The sequence below is a fragment of the Protopterus annectens genome, chromosome 10.part0 (assembly GCF_019279795.1).
Source record: "Protopterus annectens isolate FY-2018-M chromosome 10.part0, PAN1.0, whole genome shotgun sequence".
Lineage (NCBI taxonomy): Eukaryota > Metazoa > Chordata > Ceratodontiformes > Protopteridae > Protopterus > Protopterus annectens.
The window spans coordinates 1551857414-1551880892 of record NC_056744.1 but is presented as its reverse complement, the minus strand read 5'-3'; the positions used below and the strand labels follow the sequence as shown (position 1 = coordinate 1551880892).

The 23479-nt window shown below is 37.1% G+C and overlaps 1 protein-coding gene across 1 annotated transcript; it reads right to left on the bottom strand.

Moving 5' to 3' along the window:
- Nucleotides 1-237: 237 nt before the first annotated feature.
- LOC122813716 (zinc-binding protein A33-like) lies at nt 238-22615 on the bottom strand. Its single transcript, XM_044086183.1, has 3 exons — nt 22124-22615; nt 2855-2950; nt 238-2738 (listed from the first exon to the last, which is right to left on the bottom strand). The coding sequence occupies exons 1-3, from the start codon at nt 22568-22570 to the stop codon at nt 2298-2300; spliced, it is 984 nt and encodes a 327-aa protein (XP_043942118.1). The 5' UTR covers nt 22571-22615; the 3' UTR covers nt 238-2297.
- Nucleotides 22616-23479: the final 864 nt, after the last annotated feature.

Sequence of the window (23479 nt, the reverse complement as noted above, 5' to 3'; positions counted from 1 at the left end):
AAAAATGCTAGCATGCCATAGTAACATCAATAATAAAGCATAAAACATATTAGATATCTAACACAATTCAATATAAACATATGCAGTTGTAAAATGTCTAATACAATTCAACATAAATAGGCATTTACAGTTGTAAAACACTTACTGGAGAGACACCGAGCCTTCATGGGGCCTGTAGCAGAGTGGATTGTAGTTTTACAAATGGTGCCTGCCACAGGTAATATTTATTAACTCTGGGATTGTCTTAAGGTAATAAACAGGAAAGGGGAGGGGAGAACAAGGGCATGTATGATGAGAGACAAACTGTGATCATCTGTGAACTGATGGAGTTGATATTAACAAACAACGTCTTAATCTTCAATGGCAAGATATACATTCAGCTATGTGGAGAAGCAATGGGCAGGCCGTGCGCCAATAGCTATGCGAATTTAGTTCTGGCGCACTGGGAAGATCAAGTCATTCATCATGAGAACCCATGGAAAGATAACAAAGTTGTATCAAAGGTTTGTGGATGACATATGCATTTTATGGGAAGGCAATTCTGTGGATTTGAAGGAATTTCATCAATATTTAGAAAACAGCACTAACTTCTTGAAGTTCACCGTGATGTACAGTGATACACAAATGGGCTTCTTAGACGGGAGAATATGGCAAAATGAGGAAGGTGACATAGAAACAACCCTTTATAGAAAAGATTGTTGGAAGAACAACATACTACCAAGAAATAGTATGCACCCGAGGCACACCCACAGGAATGTGATGAGGAGTCAGTTTCTAAGGACCTCAAGAATACACTTGAATTATATCAATATCACGAATATGATGGAAGATATGTCAGACCATCTGAAAGACAGGGGGTACAAAGAGATGGAGATCATGGAAAATAAGCAACAAGTCATGATGGAAAGGGAAACGAAGGCAAAACCATACTTAAAGCGAAAAAAGAAAATGGAACAAATGAGTTCAGAAGGAAAGACCCAGAGGAGGTTAAGATGATTCTTACCCACACGACTGACACTAAACAAATTTGTGGTATAATAAAAAGAAACTGGAAAATATTAACATCAAATGAAGAATGCAAGGAGATAGTGGGACAAACACCGAGATTTGGATATAGGAATGCAAGTAATTTAAAGGATATTTTATGCAAGGACAACTACTCTATACCACCAATTATGTCAGACAGAAAGGGAACCATTCCTTGTAGAAGATGCACGATGTGCAAATACATCTGCACAGAAAATGCATTTGAACATCCAGTAACCAAGAAAAGATACACATGCAATTCATATGCGGATTGCACAACTAGAAATGTTGTGTATTTAGCCACATGTTCAAAATGTGAACAATTCTATGTGGGAAAGACTACAAGACAACTAAAAGAAAGGCTCTCCAAACATGTCAGTGACATTAGGTTAAAAGATTTTAAAAGTCCCCTGGCAAAACATATCAGGGATCATGTAGATCATAGTTTTGTTTTCAGGGTTTTAAAAGTTGTATATGTGTCCAGTAGGGGGGGTGACATCAATAATAGACTAGAGCAAGAGGAAATGTTCTGGATAGGGAAACTACAAGCACATGTAAAACCAGGACTTAATACTACATTTCCCATCCAACCTGCACTTAGGAAGCGAAGACTAAGAAGGCGTGTCTAACACTTCTCAAAGAGAAAGGGCACATTAACTTGTAGTGCTGTTTTATTCCACTAGCACTCAGGAAATAAAGATAAGAAGGCGTGTTTAATGTATTAGGGAATGGGCGTGCTAATTAGTAGTTTCACCTCATTGGAGCAAAGTATTTTTTAAATAAGGAACAGTGGTCATTATGTATAGATCTGATGAAGGGTGAACTTTGAAACCTGAAAGCGCTTAGCTTTTTGTGTTTGTTTTACTATTTTAACAAGTTCTGACTATGTTTTATAATAAATAGAAGCTGCTTTAAATTTATTCAGAAGTGGATGTTCAGCTCTATTGTCAACTGTTTTAAGGTGATGTTTGTAGACAATATGCCTGCAAACGAAAAGTGCTTTTGAAGAGAGTTGATGTAAGAAGCAACTTGAGACCTTGCTAACTGGTAGTGGTTGTGTCTTCTTACCGCACCTATCACTTTTTAGAGACTCTGCCCTGGATGTGAAATACGTGCTGTTTGCTGCTGTGTGTATGTATATATATATATACACCAAGCTGTTAGGAAATAGCTTTCATTGTAGGTAAAGGGAAAAATGCAAAAAAAAATAAAATAAAATAAAAAAATGCACTCATATGAAGAAGGTGTAGTGACCTCCATGGTGATGCGAGTCATATGTCCTCCTTCTCAGGGCTGGGGTTAGGGCCATATAAACAAACCTCTGATGGTTGCCTGTATAACAGCTTCTGTGGCAGACCCTTACCCATAAGGAATGAATAGGATAGCCAGAGTATACAAGGGCCTATGATGATCATGTAATAGGAGATAAAAAGACATGGAAAAATATATATCACTAGGCTGTTAAAAATATTTATCACCTTTAGGAAAAGTAAAGACACCTGCTGGTTCAATTTTGACTGAGCAGCAGATATCTGGCACTGAATAGCATTGCTGCTGTCTGTCATTTCTTTCAGGTTTTTCTCCATTTTTTCCAGAATTCCTGATGTTTCCACTTTGAGTTCTTGGATCAACTGATGTTCCTTTTTATAAAGAAAATCATGTAGAACGGTGAACTCTGATCTAATGTGGCCCTCCAGATTTTGCGCACATTCCTGGTAAAAAACATATAAAATATTAAACAGGTTAGACCTGCAAGGAAGCAAAACATATTTATCAGTCACAAACCTAAGGTAGAAAAGAGAAAAGACAAAAAACATAACTGACTCACTTTTATGTATTTGATTTTGTGTTGTTGTATCTTTTCTTCTGTTTGAATGTTCTTTAAAATGGATTCAAGAGATGATACCACACTATTTAACTGCTCCTAGAGAAATACAAATAGCATTAATGCATATCCATAGTATGCATTTCTGTTCATATTACACAGGATAAGCAATCCACCATTTGTTGATCTGGCTAAGGGAAATCTCAGGAAATTGTATTTCTTACAATTTACTTACTCCAAACATTTTCACTATTCACACCTTTAACTTCCGGATACCTTATCACCATGAACAACAACTGGTCTTTCTCCCAAGCAGGAAATAGCTTAGATATGACTGGACTTACTGTGCATGAAATCTAACCAGCTACAGATTATTGAAAGGCCAGAGTAAACTCTGAAAACACCAATACCAGAAGGATTTTCACCCTCGCACGTTCCTCGGTGGTATATCGTACAGGAAAAAAAGAATACGGAGAAAAGAATAGTACGCACATCAGGGGGGAATGGGAGACGTAATGCAGAGATTAAGACAGATTAAAGAAAGAAGAACTGCCGAATTCTATCCAAAGGCAATGGGACATAATGAGAAGAAGAAAAAAAAAACAGTAAAAAAATAAATAAAATAAACAGAAAATGCGAATAGGAGATACTTAACAATTCTTACATACACTATGCAAGACATGTCAAGTGTTGGCAAGGAGCACAATATAATGTTGGGGAAAAGGGTACACAGGGAATGAAATCTGCAAGGCATGACCTGGAACATATTGGACAGACATATGGATTACTGAACAGGCATAGTCACACAATTTCAAGGATGAACCATTTGGCAGGAAATTAGATAAACCACGAGCATTTCAAACAGTTCACTCTAATTCACATTTTATCCTGAACTAAAACAAGCATCAGAAGTGTTAGTCCTTCTACTGGATGGATTATGCCTGGTAGAGGGCAAGCCTGTGGTATGGTTAAAGAGAGTGTGTGACACTTCCACAGCAAACTCAAGTGAGAAGCTTATGGAGATAGGAATTCCTGATTTGTCACACTATATTGTCTGTGGTCCAAAAAGCAGATGATTTTTATGTTTTAGTTTGTTGATAAAGACAGTCCACTTGAATATTCTTAAATCTGTACTAACCCAAATTACATCTCACAGAGGCTGAGGTTTGCAAAGAGAAAAAAATGTGTACTGACATTTCCAAGATGCTTCAACATCTATAGCAATGGCTAGACTATTATATTTCTATATTAGTTGTGGCTATAGCGGACCTACAACTCCTGTAAAAGTATACTGTCAACTATATATTACAATCAGACTACTTTAATGTGATGTGGACCACATTAGATATTATAACACTGCAACATAAATAAATGGTTTCACTTCTAATAACCTAGCTTATGTTTTACCCAAACTGCTTTGCTATTTTATGCAAAATGAAAAACAACGGTTGCTGGTACACGCTTTGGCACCAATACAGTACTTTGTAGAGTCTCTGTTTATCTCAATAAATGCTCACCACGTCAAACATTAAAAGAAAATCAAATCAGTTAAATCCACAGACATCAATTGCTGATGTGCGTACAGCACAATCACAGCTCTGGCTTCTACGATGAAAAAGTCACCACGTACAGCAGTAGTGAAAGATAAAATCCTTTTATTCACAGTAAGCGCTTTCGCCTTTCGGCTTCCTCAGACTGTATAACAATGAGACATAGCTAAAACATACATTTAAATACTCTAAAGTAACTGCTCATTGGTTAAAAAACACGAACTTATCATAAAACACAATACAACTAGAACCGGAAATGACTAACGTGGAGGTACCCATACGCTAGCATGAGTTCTTTGAAACACAGAATAGAAATTTAAAAATCACAAAGAAACATACAGCATTCAGTGTAAATGCTGCCTTTTATGTTAAAACTGGATGAATTCAGAACAGTTCAAGATCGTTAAAAAATATATATATATGTCTATATAATTAAACGTCACTGTATGAATGAACATCAAAAATAGGGCGCTAACGCCAACGCGTTCAGATACATATTAATTTGGTTACCTGATAGTGTTCATCTATGGAAAGGATGCAGGATCTATAGTTCGACTTAACATTTAGGATTATACACATCCTCAAAGTTGCAGCTACTAAAGTGAAAGCTACTAACTGTCGTGCATCCTCGCATAGCGATGACGTCACCACGTATAACAACGAGGGGTAAGGAGAATAAAACTAACAAGCAGCTGACATTCAAAGCATATACATACATCTCCTTATACAAACGGCAATATAAGTAACTGGTTAATATCTTAGTAAGGTGCAAAAGTGCATGATATAAAAAATAATAATAATAATAATAAAGAAAGCACAAGCCAATGTAAAAAGACAACGTAATAAATACAGCAGATGCGTTGTCTAACATATAATAAACTTCTCTAAAGTGCTTTTAAATCCTATGCAATCCTCACCTACCGTCACTTTGAATAGAATAAAAGGAACATAGTGAGTAAATACTTCATTACAACAAATGGGGATCTGCAAGGCTCCAGTATTGCAAACAAAATAGTGAATCAGATCCACAACATGTGTTGAAGATAAAAATAATGAATCAGATCCACGACATGTGCTGAAGATAAAAAGGATTGTGCATACCTACAAATGGTATAAACACCTATCCGACCCTCACCTAATGCCACTTTGTTGGAATACGAGAAACACAATAATATAAAAATAAAAAAATAAAAATATAAAATTCTTATCATCCATTGTAGCCTAATGAAATCAGTCCGTTTTAACAAATACGGAGTGCAAAATTCTGTATTGCAAAAATTAAAATGGATCAAAAACATGGCATATATAAAGTATGCAAATAAAAATACTCATATGCTACTTACTCATCCAATAATTTTTTTAAAAAGAAATGGATAAATAGTTAATTTGAATGTAGAGTGTTTGTACAAACCATGCAATACAGTGGGACTACGATATAATGAATCTAAATAACCCCTCCACTATAAGGCTCCTTTAGCCTAATATACGAGTTATAAAATGGTCCTCGGTTTTGCAACTGTATCAAGTTGTGCTATTAAAAAGCTAACATTGAAATGTTAAAATAAAAGTAACTGACTGGATGTGTCAAAAAGAAAATAAAATATATTATATCAAAATTGCACAAAATAATGAGGCAAATATATTATAGTTAGCCACAAATGTGCATGCATATGTATCCATAGATAAAGATAAGAGTGTAACTAGAGGCAGTAACCAATGTGGCATGTAATTCTCTCTCATGGGGAGACTGTATAATATGTAAAATCATTTTTGATATTTCGGGGCTCGCAATTTCCTTTTTCTTAGAAGGGGTTTAATTTGGATCTTATCATTGAGGCCCGGATGATGGTCAGCTCTAAGTCTAATTATCCACTTCATCTCATTCTCTAGAGTGTAATTAATAATGTCTCCTCCTCTCGCACCTGGTATGATCTTTTGAATAACTAAAAACTTAAAGGTATGACTAATTCCTCGTTCCTTGTTATGTTTAGCTAGTGCGTTAAACATAGAACCTACCCTAATGTGGTAGGTGTGCTCCCTGATGCGTTCTTTCAGAGACCTGTTGGTCTTTCCAACGTAAAATGCTGGGCATATCTCACAGGTAGCTATGTAAACAATGTGTACACTATTACATGTAGTGTTCGTCTGAAAGTTGTATACACGTTTAGTAATCGGGTGAGTGAAGACTGTGGTTCCATTGATGTAAGTACACTGATTGCATTTGCCACATGGCATCGTGTTAATACTATTGGTGTGCTCCTTGTGAATGTTATGGTGATGCCTGGGATAACACAAGATTCTTCTCAAATTGGGTTGGTTCTTATACACTACTTTTAAATTAGGTCCCACTATATCCTTAATGTCCTTGTCTAGTAACAAGATATCCCAGTGTTTTTCCATGATATGTCTAATGTTTATGGAATCTCTAGTGAACAACATGGAGGCTCTACTGGTATTCATTGATTTGGATGCTACGTCCATACCTGTATTAAGCGATGGTTCGGAGAAATATGGTTTGGCTTTATTCTCCCTCAAGGCTTCAATATCTGATATGGTACGTTCAAAGTCAGTAATGTCATAGCCTCTTTGCATAAATTTATTCTGTAATTCAGCCAATTCCTTAGTATAGCCTTCCTCTGTAGGATTCAATCTCGATGCCCTGATTACCTGTCCTTTCATGACGTTATCAAAAACATACCTTGGGTGCATACTTTCCTTATGTAGTATGGTATTCCTGTGGCACAATTTCCTGTATACTGAGGTGTTCAACAGCCCATTACTAAGCCTATTAATGTTGACATCTAAATAAGAGATCTGATCGTATGAGTACGTTGTAGTGAATTTCAAAAAATTGGTGGAATGATTCATATCAGTTATAAATCTCAAAAGTGTGTCTACATCACTTTTCCAAATGAAAAACAGGTCATCCACGAATCTACGATAAATGCCTACATGTTCCTTATATAAATGGGATTCAAAAAGGAAAGTCTCCTCCCATTGAGCCATAACAAGGTTGGCGTAGCTGTTTGCACATGACGTGCCCATGGCTACGCCATCCTTTTGGAGAAAAAATTCCTCTCCAAACATAAAGATGTTGTTGGTTAGGACAATTTCTAACAATAAAGTAAGAAAGTCTATTTTCTCAGGGGTGAGATCAGAGTGTGTCTTTAAATAATCTTGAATGTATTGTATCCCTAAATCATTGGGGATCACAGTAAAAAGACTCACTACATCCAATGTGACCAATAAGTATGATGCATTGTCATCTACACACTTCATGTAGGAATATAAATCCAATAGGAATTGTTTACTGTCCCTCAGGATAACACTGTTTACATTTACTAAGGGTCTCATGTGGTATTCAATAAAGATGGACAAAGGTTCAGTCACCCAACCTTGTCCTGAAACGATCGGTCTCATGGGGGGTTCTGTGTGTGATTTATGAACCTTGGGGAGGCCTTGTATAATGGGAATAAGGGGGTTATGAACTCTAAAATAATTATATACTTCTTTGGTTATGTTATTAGATGCAAATAATTCATCTAATGTATAGGATATCTGTAAAACTTTCTCCTTAACAAATTCTATATTAATCTTTAAATACGAGGACGAATCCTCAAGAAGGAGACGCATTCTTCTATCGTAGTCAGTGACGTCCATTAATACTATCGGTCCTCCTTTATCTGCTGGCCTAATCACCACATTATTGTCATTTCTTAAATCTTTGAGTGCCTGCCTATGTTTGTAACTCAAATTACATTTAAATCTCATATCCTGTGACTCTTCAAAGTATTTATGTATGTCATTTTCTATCATCCTGGAATAAACATCAAGGAGGGGGTGTAGCTGAGGAATATACACACTATTGGGTTTAAATTTCTCGGTAATTTTTCCTACATTGGTGTTGCCAAATTCTAATTTCAATTGTACATTTCTTATAAACATCTTGGAGTCAACTATATAGTCAACAATATTTCCTCTCTTAGTGGGTATAAAATTCAACCCTTTGTTCAAGACTTCCTCTTCATGTACACTTAGTATCCTACTGGAAAGATTTACCACTAACGAATCGATTTCTCCCACATTCTTTTTAAGGTGGGTCCCTGTTGTTCTCCTCCAGATCCCTTTCTTTTTTGCCTGCCCCTGCTCATTGATCTCGTTCTCCCTGTGTGTTGTTTGTGAGCTATGGGGAAAGGGGTATTAATCAATGTCTTGGTCAATGGGTCTAAAAGTAGACCGCTACACTGTGTAGTTTTTCTCCTAACAACTGCTTCCTCTGATGTATTCAAATCAGAAGTTTGTGCATGGTTTATCCCATGTGGCCCTCCTGTTTTGATATTCTCAACATTGGGGTTATCTGTGTTCCTCTCTTCATCTTCCTGAAAAACTATTTCAGTATAAGAGACATTCCTATCTTTGTTATTCCTATTATTCATTTGCACATCACTACTGGCAGTATTACTGGTAACGGATGGTATAGTGGGATGGGATGTAAGGGTAGGTGCAAGCGCATTTACAGTTATACCATTTGTATCATCTCTAATAACATTCCTCCTTCCCTGTGCATTGTTAGTATTATTATTGGTGACATTGAATCGATCTCTGGGCCAAGTAAAGACATTAGAATTTTTAAAATCCCTCATGTCCCTTAAAATCTTATTCTTCTTCTGTTCTAACAACCTTCTTTCAAGTACTAATACATTATCTATCATCCTTTCTAATTTTACATCAATGTTGTTCTTAGAATATTTCTTCATAATTGTGTCAAACATATTATTCACTTTCAATCTCAAACTGTCTTCTTCAGGTTTATGAAAGTTAATAAGCAATTTCATATAATTGTAACTAAGCTCCATGTTGAGTTGTTGCCATTGATACAACAAGTCCGGTAGACTGTCACCTGAAGTGGGCATTTTCAGGATGCGTAAGCCACGTGGTATGATGCGTTTCTCCAAACAGGCCTCAAAGTAATGCCTTTGAATTTGTAACTTCTTTAGTTTTATTGTCTCATACTCCAACGTGAACAGTTCTTCTTGCATAGTCACAGACTCCTCATTATGAATGGCGCCTTCTGCTGGGTTAAGGACCGGCTCATATGCCAGTAATAAGTTCTCACTGCCAGTCACACAAACTTGGAACCTGTCGGTTCCTGTATGAAAATTCTGTCTTTGTGGCACATAAGGTAATTCAATATTTGGAGTATCGTTGTCGGCCATCCCCTCTGATTTGGAGTAAGAAATGTAGATATAACTAAAAACCAAAAGTTCCAAACCTCGGGGTGTAGTACCAGCAGAATCAAACAAGTAACAACTGATAAACAACGGTTGCTGGTACACGCTGTGGCACCAATACAGTACTTTGTAGAGTCTCTGTTTATCTCAATAAATGCTCACCACGTCAAACATTAAAAGAAAATCAAATTGGTTAAATCCACAGACATCAATTGCTGATGTGCGTACAGCACAATCACAGCTCTGGCTTCTACGATGAAAAATCACCACGTACAGCAGTAGTGAAAGATAAAATCCTTTTATTCACAGTAAGCGCTTTCGCCTTTCGGCTTCCTCAGACTGTATAACAATGAGACATAGCTAAAACATACATTTAAATACTCTAAAGTAACTGCTCATTGGTTAAAAAACACGAACTTGTCATAAAACACAATACAACTAGAACCGGAAATGACTAACGTGGAGGTACCCATACGCTAGCATGAGTTCTTTAAAACACAGAGTAGAAATTTAAAAATCACAAAGAAGCATACAGCATTCAGTGTAAATGCTGCCTATTATGTTAAAACTGGATGAATTCAGAACAGTTCAAGATCGTTAAAAAATATATATATATGTCTATATAATTGAACGTCACTGTATGAATGAACATCAAAAATAGGGCGCTAACGCCAACACGTTCAGATACATATTAATTTGGTTACCTGATAGTATTCATCTATGGAAAGGATGCTGGATCTATAGTTCGACTTAACATTTAGGATTATACACATCCTCAAAGTTGCAGCTACTAAAGTGAAAGCTACTAACTGTCGTGCATCCTCGCATAGCGATGACGTCACCACGTGTAACAACGAGGAGTAAGGAGGATAAAACTAACAAGCAGCTGACATTCAAAGCATATACATACATCTCCTTATACAAACGGCAATATTAGTAACTGGTTAATATCTAAGTAAGGTGCAAAAGTGCATGATAGAAAAAATAATAATAATAATAATAAAGGAAGCACAAGCCAATGTAAACAGACAACGTATTAAATATAGCAGATGCGTTGTCTAACATATAATAAACTTCTCTAAAGTGCTTTTAAATCCTATGCAATCCTCACCTACCGTCACTTTGAATAGAATAAAAGGAACATAGTAAGTAAATACTTCATTACAACAAATGGGGATCTACAAAGCTCCAGTATTGCAAACAAAATAATGAATCAGATCCACAACATGTGCTGAAGATAAAAATAATGAATCAGATCCACGACATGTGCTGAAGATAAAACGGATTGTGCATACCTACAAGTGGTATAAACACCTATCCGACCCTCACCTGATGCCACTTTGTTGGGATACGAGAAACACAATAATATAAAAATAAAAAAATAAAAATATAAAATTCTTATCATCCATTGTAGCCTAATGAAATCAGTTCGTTTTAACAAATACGGAGTGCAAAATTCTGTATGGCAAAAATTAGAATGGATCAAAAACATGGCATATATAAAGTATGCAAGTAAAAATGCTAATATACTAAAAATACTCATATGCTACTTACTCATCCAATAATTTTTAAAAAGAAATAGATAAATAGTTAGTTTGAATGTAGAGTGTTTGTGCAAACCATGCAATACAGTAGGACTACAATATAATGAATCTAGATAACCCCTCCACTATAAGGCTCCTCTAGCCTAATAAACGAGTTATAAAATGGTCCTCGGTTTTGCAACTGTATCAAGTTGTGCTATTAAAAAGCTAACATTGAAATGTTAAAATAAAAGTAACTGACTGGATGTGTCAAAAAGAAAATAAAATATATTATATCAAAATTGCACAAAATAATGAGGCAAATATATTATAGTTAGCCACAAATGTGCATGCATATGTATCCATAGATAAAGATAAGAGTGTAACTAGAGGCAGTAACCAATGTGGCATGTAATTCTCTCTCATGGGGAGACTGTATAATATGTAAAATCATTTTTGATATTTGGGCTCAATTTCCTATTTCTTAGAAGGGGTTTAATTTGGACCTTATCATTGAGGCCCGGATGATGGTCAGCTCTAAGTCTAATTATCCACTTCATCTCATTCTCTAGAGTGTAATTAATAATGTCTCCTCCTCTCGCACCTGGTATGATCTTTTGAATAACTAAAAACTTAAAGGTATGACTAATTCCTCGTTCCTTGTTATGTTTAGCTAGTGCGTTAAACATAGAACCTACCCTAATGTGGTAGGTGTGCTCCCTGATGCGTTCTTTCAGAGACCTGTTGGTCTTTCCAACGTAAAATGCTGGGCATATCTCACAGGTAGCTATGTAAACAATGTGTACACTATTACATGTAGTGTTCGTCTGAAAGTTGTATACACGTTTAGTAATCGGGTGAGTGAAGACTGTGGTTCCATTGATGTAAGTACACTGATTGCATTTGCCACATGGCATCGTGTTAATACTATTGGTGTGCTCCTTGTGAATGTTATGGTGATGCCTGGGATAACACAAGATTCTTCTCAAATTGGGTTGGTTCTTATACACTACTTTTAAATTAGGTCCCACTATATCCTTAATGTCCTTGTCTAGTAACAAGATATCCCAGTGTTTTTCCATGATATGTCTAATGTTTATGTTTTTTTTTACAACTCCTGTAAAAGTATACTGTCAACTATATATTACAATCAGACTACTTTAATGTGATGTGGACCACATTAGATATTATAACACTGCAACATAAATAAATGGTTTCACTTCTAATAACCTAGCTTATGTTTTACCCAAACTGCTTTGCTATTTTATGCAAAATGTTGACCTACACTTTGCATTTCCTTATTCTAGGAATACGAACATAATGACAACATGGGTGGTTGAAAAAATAAAATATCAAAATACAAAACGTTGACATCCTGTTCATCCATCCAACCTCAACCCCTTTTTCCCCATTTTGCACATACAGTACAAAATAAATTGCAAACTCACCATTAACAGTAGAGTTACTAATGAAATATAATGGCAAATTAATGTGTCTAAAATATGTTAAATGCTCTTTTATAGAAGTCAATGTATGCCTTTAACAGGACCTTCACCGACTGATAAGTGAAAAACTGTGAATATTAAAGAAGGATCCTTTACAAAACTGAACAGTGCTATAGAGGATTTCCAGTTAAGAACTCCTTTGACCCTGGAAAAGATATGGGGTGCTTCAAGAGGAAAGATATTTTCCCTACTCCCCGGACTAGACTAAATGTTTTTAAACCAACAATTAAATTTGCTTTTATTTATTTGCAGAATGTGACTAAAGTTAATTAAGAATCATTCTAAAGTTGTTATAAATTGTGAACAAAGCTTTGGAGATTAGCTGAGAAGTTTTTGGTATGGGTACAGTCCATACTGTAGCTGCAAAGACATTCATTTTTTTTTTCTGTTTCCCTGTTCTTGTTAATTCAACTTGTCAAATTAATTTTCCCTGCTAATGTCATGAATGATTCTCTTAACTTCTGGCCCTGTGACATCAGCAAACGAATAACATGGAGATGCACTCACCACACCTCTCAACCTTTTAATGCAATAAATCTGGACAGACCAAAATAATGAGTGGACAAGGGCCCAAAAATAGGGACAGATTTTCAATATTGTTCTTATAAACTTAAGTAGCTAGAATAACAGGATTTGTGTTAGCATGCATATTCTAAAGGATATGAAGTAGGAAACGCAAATATATGTCATTATTTATTAACTTTAATCTTCAGTGATTTTCCAGATCATCACATTTTTACAAGGAATGGCCAAAAATATGAGGCAAAAATCTGGACAGTTGAGAGTTATATGGCACTTACTGACATTACATTGACTGCTATATGTGCACAGGTACACATTCGTATTTAAACGTTATCCCTGGTATGGAAAACATTAAATTTATTTGGGCTGTGGTTTAATAAAAAAATTGAAATGCTTTCTATAAAAATGGTCCAAATGAAAAAGGAATGAAAAGGACAGAAAAACATTGTAGTACTTAATCATTAAGTACCACAATGCTTTAATAAACATCCAAAAATCACGTTAAACCAGCTGACAGAGAAAAGTGTGTTTGTGTTTCATAAGGGCCAGTAGTTAAATATTGCTATAACATATTCAGTGTAAAGAAAATTACAGGTTATATGAGGACTTCAGTCCAGTATTGCAGCTCATCAGTAATTTCAAATACCTGTATCAAAACTAATTTATAAGGGATGTAATAACATAACAAAAGGAGAAATTAGTGTTGTCTGAACCAAGTGTACTCTTATTTTACTGTCTTCATAAAATTCATTAAGTACATTACGCATCCTACAGGCAGACCAATAATTTTACAAGGGAGCAAGTATTTGAAAGACATGGCTGAACTTTTATATCATAATTTTCAACCATATTTGATTTAATTCTCATTGTATGTAATGGACTTATTTCACTTTTTGAAGTTAATACAGCGGGTTACATGGCAGAACAGTTGCTTTTTTGTGAGAATTCATTTAGCAGGTTTGGAGAAAGAAAGAACATTCTTTAAGTGTTACAGCAGTTTCTTTTTTTGTCACAAGATCCCTAGAATATATCTGTGTATACAAACACACACATTATATATATATATATATATATATATATATATATGTATATATATACACACACACACACATATATATATATATATATATATATATATATATATATACATACATACATATACACACACATATACACACACATACATACATGTGGGTGCTTCTGAGTTATTCAACTCAGGGATCCTAGAAGGGTTAAAAGCAGACGATCCTGTATATTGCTGCTGGTTAAATTCAAGGAGGGGCTCCTGCGATCTATGTTGTGCACTTCGGAATGGGATTCACTATCTCTAGCATGCCCTAGAAAACTGGAGTTGCCTGCTGCTGGTACATTATTAACCTCTTATAATTGGTGTTGAAAGGGTTGCAGACAAAATGATTTAGAAAGAACTGTCACAACTGAACTGTTGAGTGTGCCAGTTGATGTAATATCTCAGAAGCACCCAGATTTAATGGTCTTTTTAATGGTCCCATTCTTCACTCATGTAACTGTAACACCAACCTTAAGAATTCAGCAAGAAGTTAAACTCAACCACTAGTCTGCCAACCAAACTAACAACAAATTAATGGATTTTCTTTACAAAGAAAAAAAAACTCCTATCCTTTTTAGCCTTACATAATTCTACTAGCTGTTCTACATCAGGGAATGGGTTTTGTGATCCCAATGCTTTGGTTTCCGAAAGCAAGCCTTTATTTTTAATCTAGAAAGACAGCTTCTACTTTTGAGAAGCAAAAAATTTGATAACCACTATCTTAAAAATTATCCCCAAAGGGCTTAGATTTTATAAGGTTTCCTAATAGAACCACAGCTGATTCTATTCTATACAAAATGTTATGTGACATATATAATGAAACAGGGCTGAGTGTTAAATATTTTAGTGGCTGATAATGAGCGACAGCTAGAAGTTCTTAAAGAGGATATTACCCAAATCGATACCAACATTGTATCCCACCCCCAATTCAGTTTATGCAAACCCTTATACGACCAGATTTTTCCTAAACTCACTAGACGTGTTGCCACCAATATTCATAGAAAGCAACAAAAGTTACAAAGAGATTTACATCAATATAGGTCTCTGTCAGTCTATACTTTGGTTAACAAAAATGTTGTTTCTACTAGGTACAGAAATGACTTTCATGAAGTTTGTGACCAGAGGAATGACTATTTCCAAAGTGAGATTAGGAGTTCACATAGGTCCCCATGTGATAACTCAGTCCCGCATGTACCAGTCAATACCCCTCAGGTGCCACTCAATGCCCCTCTGCTGCCACTTAATGCTTCTCTGGGGCCTCTTAGTATTAATTCCAATAATTCCAATACTCCCAACAGATCCTCTTTAGCTCTACAAACTATGGCAACACCAGTTTCAGCGCCTGACAAACAGCTGAGAAGAGTTTCCTCCCAGAGTACAGAAGAGGGGAGCAGGGCACAGAGAAGCAGCTCCAGATTTTCTAACGTACTCACCATAGAAGGGAATGTTGACAACTCTCCTGATATGTCACCTACACAGAATCCTTTTTATCCCATCACACTCCCGGGCAAGAACACAAGGAGTCCCTTCCAAGAAGCACTTCCATTTCCAGAGGAAGAGGTTGAGGGAGAGGCAGAGGAATAAAGAACATATTTCATACCATAGCCCCGAGACACATGAAAACAAGAAGCAGTCTCGGATAAATTAATCTTTGGAGACGTTTTCTGGTTATCTTTCTGAATGCAATTCCATTTTCAATTTGTCTAGTAAGCATTTGAATGCTATCCATATTAAAGTCCTTAGCAAAAGACATTCATTTATTCCATCCCAGAAAGTCAGTTTAACAGATTTGTTACTCAACTTAAGATTGTGTGTTAGAAAACTGAATCTTAAGGTGTTCTTTGACGCTGATGATCCCTTCTCGGATATGAATCAGTCCACTATTCCAGATAACATTGGGAGTACGTCTGAAGCTGTAAATAGTTCTAATGACTTATAGACTTTGGGAGTCCCAGCTTCCACCATAGAAAAACTGATTCTTCAGTTTTAAAGAAAAAAAGTTTATTCAACCCCCATTACACAACACCTTACTGTCCTTCTTGTGAGCATCATCTGAGGAATTTATGCAATTCTAATGCCTCATCCAAATGGTTCAACCTTAGTGTCCCTGAGAACTGCACTGCTTGAATTGACCAACGACAGAAATTTGAGAATAATGAGGTGGATAAATGAACAGGAGTGGTTCTTAGCAGCAAAATTAGAATCCACCTTAAATTATGATGTCTTCTATGAAACGTTTCCTTGGACACCGTCTATCAAGAATTTGCCAAAACTGATAAAACACTGAAATCACTACTGAACTTCAACATTACCAAGGATGAATTCTGATTCATGGACACACCACATCCAGCATTAGGGAAACTTTTTGGAATTCCTAAGATACACAAATCCACAGTAAACCCTCCGTTTAGACTTATTATTTCCAACAAAAAGGTCAAGACTGAAAGAATTTCTGAGTATGCAGACTTCATTCTAAATCCAGTAGTATAAGCCACCCCATTCTACAACAGGAATTCCTGGGAGTTCCTTAATGTTCTTTCTCAAACCAAAATTACCCACTCCAACAGTTTATTAGTGAATTTAGATGTGGTGACCTTGTACACGAGCATCCCACACATAGAAGGCATTAACTATGTCAAACATTTCTTGTACAAATATGCAAAGTTCCAAAAAAGAGATAGATACCATTCAACAGCTAATTTCTTTAGTTTTAAAAAACTTTTTTCACTTCAACCAAGTTTTGTATAGACAGGTTAGTGGAGTGGCCATGGGGTCCAAGATGGCCCCGGCCTTCACAAATCTGGTACTTGCGGAGTGGGAATTGGATCTCCTGGTACATCTCCCAGGTTTCTACAGAAGGTAACCTCTTCCATTTAAATGCATGGGTAGGCATGCAACCTAGTTGAAGTCTGGGTGGTTAAAGCAGTGACAGAGGGCTTTTCTCAGAAAATGAATTTTGCTATACAGGGTTAAATTTCTAAGGATTGCTGGAAGATAATTTAAGCTGCAACAGAAAACATGTTGGACAATACAGTGCTGTTTGTTCTAGGGACATCTAAGCAGGGAAACATTACTAGGAAGTGATGGATGACTGTAACCTGAAGGCCTAAACTAGAGAATGCCAGACAGAAAAATGAAAGTGTCAAGTCTGAAGTTTGTAAAGTAATGACTTGTACACTTAGTGAGGGAGGCAACTGATTTTGTCTAAGGCTATTTAATAAAATTCTGTCTGGGAGGCTAGCAAGATAATTTTTGGTCAAGCCAGACTTCCAGGTATCTGAAGACTAGTTTCAAGGGGGTTGAGGATGAGTGTGGGAGGACAATAGTAAGTTTCTGTTTAGTACCAAAGATCACAACATTGGTTCTGAGGTGTTCAACAGAAGTTTGCTGTTAAGGAACTAACAGGCGGTAAGGTCTGAAACTCAAATGTTTGTTATTATTTATAAATTCAATCCTCACTGATTGGTCACAGAAATGCAGAAAACCATAAATTTTATGAGGAACAGCTCTAAAATATGTGGCAAAATCTGGACAGTTGACAGATATGCAACTCAGTTGAAGTCAACCTAACATATGCTATGTCAGGGGCTGCGTTGTTCCTGAAACACTGCCTGTTATATCACAGCAACTTTCTGGTCCACATGATCTGTTAGCTGAGCAGGAGCTTTAGATAAATTGGAGGCCATCTGCACCTTACCCAAACTGAAAGTTCTCTATTGGCCTGTAATTTATCAAACAGAACAATAAAGGCTCTTCTGATAATAGCATTTTGTGTATCATTTTAAACCACTGTCCTTTTATCTTGCCTTGGCAGGTCTCTCCCTACTGCTTCCGTCTTCCTTGTCTTTATGACTGGCTACTTATCTTAAAGCCCACTCATGAGTGCTTGAATTCATTGTTTACGTTAGAACCGTGTTCCTCTTCCTCTACTCCTGTTTTTCTTGCAGTTGTTGCTTGAAAGACCAACACATTTTAGCTCAGAGATATTTCCAAACCCAAATCCCTGCTTGTGATATCATAATCACTTGCTACCATCTGATTCGCCTGTAGATAATGTTAGGTGATGTGGAGTTACAGCCTACTGGGAACTCGCACACTGGCTGCACGGTGCACCCTTTCCACCCAAAGGTTCTCTTCTATTTATGCTTCTAGTTTGCCAACCACTAGGTGCCCTGTTTCCAGGCAGACTGCTGCACTGAAACAAAACTAAACAAAACAAAACATGAAATTCATAGCCCTCTGCTAAGCATTGATAAGGCAGAAGTGCTTTCCTTCTGTCTTTGCTGTTTACTGGTTTCTCTATGTCTGCTTCCACTACCTTTCTCTTCTTTGTACAAGCTAAAACTGTATTCTGCAGTGCTCAAATTCACTGTCAGAGGCAGCTCTGCTGCTCCTTTTCCTCTGTGCCTGTTCTGTCTTAGGTGATCCTATTCTGCTGCTCACAGTGTAAAAATGTAGGTTTTGAAATGCAGAAATAAAGATGACCTGTTTAGGTGTGTTTTTCTAGAGGCGATGCTTCCACATAGTTAATCTCTATTTCACAGACAGTATATTATTTCTACAATTTTACCTTCCTTATTCTTTTCCTTTTACTATAACTTACAGGTATAGACCGTCACCAGATAGTGCCAATTACAGAATTATCTCCTCAGTTTTATTTATAGCATGGGCTTCAATAATTGCAACATCATTCTACAACCAGAGCCTGAGTCACATGACAGGCTGCATACAGTGAAGAGATTTCCTTAAAGTACAGAATAATATACAAAGAATTTTCAGATACCACTGTAACCACAGCACAGTGTACACTGAAAAGACAAATTCATTTATAGTTTTCATTTTTCTGTCTGCAGCTACCCTTATAGGTTCATAGAGAAGTACTAGTCTAGCTGCTCTTGCAGGCCATTTTAAGCCTACCCAATTTCCATTTTTGTGCTAGAAATAACCTGTCCCATATCCCACGGTTAACAATTACATATTACCTTAACAAAAAGCTTTATTCATTTTTTCTTTGATGTATATGTTTGCATAATTAAGAAAACTGTATGCAATTCATTTTTCTGTTTATCATGCAAGGTACTTCATCTTTTGGCCCGTGGCCCAACTGAGGTATTGTGCAGTGGATGACCTATTGATAACTAGTGTCTGGATTGCTCCATGAACCCCAGTGTGTGTGTGTTCATTCTAAGAGTGTGAGACAGTAAATGTTTTTTCTGTACTGCCTACAGTACTTTCGAACAAATATCCGCTTATGTTTATTTTACAATATTTTGTATCCCTTTTCGGTACTTGCATATTATCGCAACCATGCTTTCTCACTTGCTTCTTCCATGCTCCACTGTGTATGCAGCTAACAATAGAACAATTATGCAAAGAAAATACATCTTAACATAAAAATAATCATTTTATTCACTAACTGATTTTCCCAATGATGTGTTACTGCAACCAAGTACATTATAATACTAAATTTTAGAGTTTTTTTCCCACACTGAACAATCCCATCTCAAATTCAGAATCCACACAGCATATAGTGGGTTGGTCTTTAATCAGGTCAATTAGTTAATAACGCTACTAGTGTAACATATATTAAAAGATTTGATCCATAGTCTGTGTGACGCCCGTGCCCTGGCCCAGCAATCACAGAGCCTCAGTCCTCACCACCAACACGAGAGATAGCATCTCCTATAAAGGAAAGGATAACAAATACCCACAACAAAGTACAATTTCCCTTAAGTGCACACAGAGATCAGAGTCAGTCTTGGGCTGGTTGCTCCCTTACACTCCAGGTCCCTAATAAGAATCCCCACTGGCACAGCTATAGGGTCCAGATCTCAGCCTAGCTGACAAGCTAACCTCCATTACCTTCTCTGTCCAACCAGTGCTTCGTGTCCCTGCCCAAGTAGCTGACACACACACACTTTGAGATAAGAAATTTCACAACTTTACAACCACTCCTGGGAAAAGGCTGACACAGATTCTCCAGCTATGCCCATATACCCACACTACATGGTAGTAATCCCTGCCACCATCAGCTAATATTTATCAGCTACTCAAAGGCCCTTAAAAGAGTGTCCAATTATTACTGTGCAATATTATCTAGTTGGTAGTATAGAGCAGGGCTAAAGTTATAGAAGAGGCTTGGACAGTAAACTCTATAAATATGCAATGTACTCCAGAGATTCATTTATCTCTACATAAAACCAGCCAACTAAAACATTTAATAATATTTTGCTCTGGTTTCTGCCTAAGTGTGAAAGAATGTAAATGGAGTTTCTATTAGCCTGGAAACTTCAGACCAGGTGTCAAAAGTGATGCAATGGGAACTGACTGAAATATGGGAGGTTCCAGCTGTCATGTTTTGTAGTAATGTTTTAAAAATCTATTGCTCAGAAGAGATGTAAAACATTTTGTCTGATCATCACTGCAGCACTCTGCCTCTGCTCACATGCAAGTTTTAGCACTGTGATTTATTTTAGGAATAGTTAAAGCTAGAAAAGATTAGACTAAGTACTGATCTTTCCTACTGTATTGTTTTACTTATGTGTGATCTGACTCTGGAGTAACATTGTAGTAATATTGTCTTATGTCTATTATTTATTATTAAATGTTTTAGTTGGCTGGTTTTATGTAGAGATATGGAATGGTAAATTCTGGTCATTAAATTTAGCATTAAAACGATGGGCAGAAAACCTTCATCCAGCCTCACTGGAGCTGAATTCCAACATGAAAGGTTACACAAGACTATTTCAATTTTCAAAGAACAGATGTGAAATGCTTGTTTACAGCAGATAGCAATGTTTCCACATTCCTGAAGTTCAATATTTTAGTGTTTTCTTACATTTACAAAACATGCCTTTTACATTTATTTCTACAAATGCCAGAATTATATATCAAATTATATTTGACTAGGCTGGCAGCCTTCACCCATCTCTGCCCAATATTCACAGTCCTGCTTCCGTATTTTTGCTTCTAACCTGTTTTCTTGTCCTCCCTCCCAAGACTGTGCATGTATAAAGACGTTTTTTAAAATCCTCCGTGAAATTGCATACAAACACGGGAAACTGCCTTTTACTTCGTGAAATGCATTGAAATGTACGTGTTACACCGCAGTGCATTAACAATAAATTTGAATTCATTTTCTTAAATATAAATGAATTTTAAAGCATATTAACACATGTAGTATGGTGCAGTGGTAGCGTTGTTGCCTCGCAGCAAGAGGAACTCCCGTTCGATTGTCAGCTGGAGTGCCTTCTGTGGGGAGTCTGCATGTGCTCCCCGCCGTATTCGAAAGACATGCGTAAATGACGTGCCTTCTTTTAAGGCTGGGCACTGAGCTGGCACCTCGACGCCGTAAAACTCTACTGCCAATCATTAGCGGACCAGAGTTCCGTTGTTGCGACCCCTGACGGGGAAAAGCCAAAAGACAAACAAACGTTAACACATGTAGTATTACATTCCAAATACAAGCAATGGTGTGATAGCGATACTAACATGCCAAACCCGTGGTAACAATAATTACATGCCACAGAGAGTATTATAGAGGAGATACGCGAGAGTGTATTGTTTGTAAAAGAGAAATGAAATTAAATGTTCCTGTTGTGCTCTTAACTATGTGCATTCCGAGTTAGTTTGTGGTTAAGCTACATACGAAGTAGGTCATGAAAGAAGATAGCGAGAAAGCGTACGCGACGGTGTGATTTGCGATAAGTACACAATTTTCAAACTATACGTGTACAATCTAAAAGCTTTTAAGGGGCATGTTCAAAAATGTGTATTCAAGGTACTATGTAACTGAAAAGGAAATTATTTTTTCTGATATTGCAAATAGCATGATTTCGCCTGAACTGTCAAACAGCATGCATTTTCCTTTACCCGATAGTTTGTAACAGCTTTCTGTAGTGGTAAGAAATGGTGACCATAATGTTCAGGGATACACATGGAACAGGCCAATGTTTCATCTTCTTCACAAAACAAATACAGCTCTTCTTTATGTTCCACACAAAGCGTTTGTTTCACGCCTTCATCGTGATCCTCTACATTTTGCCTAGGGTTTGTTCTATTATCTTTCTGGACTTGTTCCTGCTTTCGGACTCGCTCAACCAAAGCAGCAAGTATTCGGTTCACTGTGTATTTCCGGACTGCGAACGGATCTCTACATTCAGGACAGGAGAGACTCTGAGCGTTATCCCAGACTGTATCAATGCAGGCCCTACAGAAGTTGTGTCCACACTCCAATATCACCGGATCACTAAACAGTTCTAGGCAAACCGAACAATTTATCTCCTCTAAGAAGTCTCCAACTTGCATAGAATGGGCCATATTGCAATGCCAACTGTCTGCTGGTTGGTTTCACTTCCTTTCTGAATGACGTCTTGTCACTTTAAATTAAGGCAGACACACCACTGAACTTTGATTCGCTTGTTATAGGAAAGTCTCCTATAACAAGCTAATGAAAGTTCAGTGGTGTGTCTGCCTTCATTTAAAGTGACAAGACGTCATTCAGAAAGCAAGTATTAGTATGTGTTCAGTGGCGGAGCCAGGAATCTGCAAAAGGGAGGGGGGGGGGGGCAGTCTGGTTAGTTGACTACTGGAGTGAGATTTCATAAAGTGGGAGGGGGGGTTTGACTTCTCATTCCATGAAACAGCAGAATTGTCTACTGGGTCATCCTGCTTGATTATTGTGCCCAGAACATCATCTGCAAGCCCTCCTAATTCCGTGGTCTGCACCACTCCAATAGATTCTCTTAATTCATTCTCCACTGAGACAGCTAAACGCTTCTCATTTGTATCATCCACAACACAGGAATCTTTATCTGCATTCTGATACTCCATATCGAACTTTTAGTTATGTACTTACCATAACGATAGATGTATGCGATCCATCTCACCTACATTTGTAACAGATGGGCTCGGAGCCGAGAAACGGCTCCGACTCGGCCGATACACTAGTACTAAGTCTCTGATTGGCTGGGCCAACCCCTCTATCCCAGGATGCACCACACCTAAGCCCCCAGATCTTGTTTGCCCCACACATACTCTCCCTCGCATGCACCCAACTCACGGAGATACGTGATCCAGAGAGAAGAAATAAGACCTACAGTGGAAACCCCACAAAGCGTTTCCTCCAAATCCTGCAGGTAGGGGGCAGGAGGGAGGGTATATACGAATGTAGGCGAGATGGATCGCATACAGTGCGATCCTATCTCGCCTACATTTGTAACAGATGGG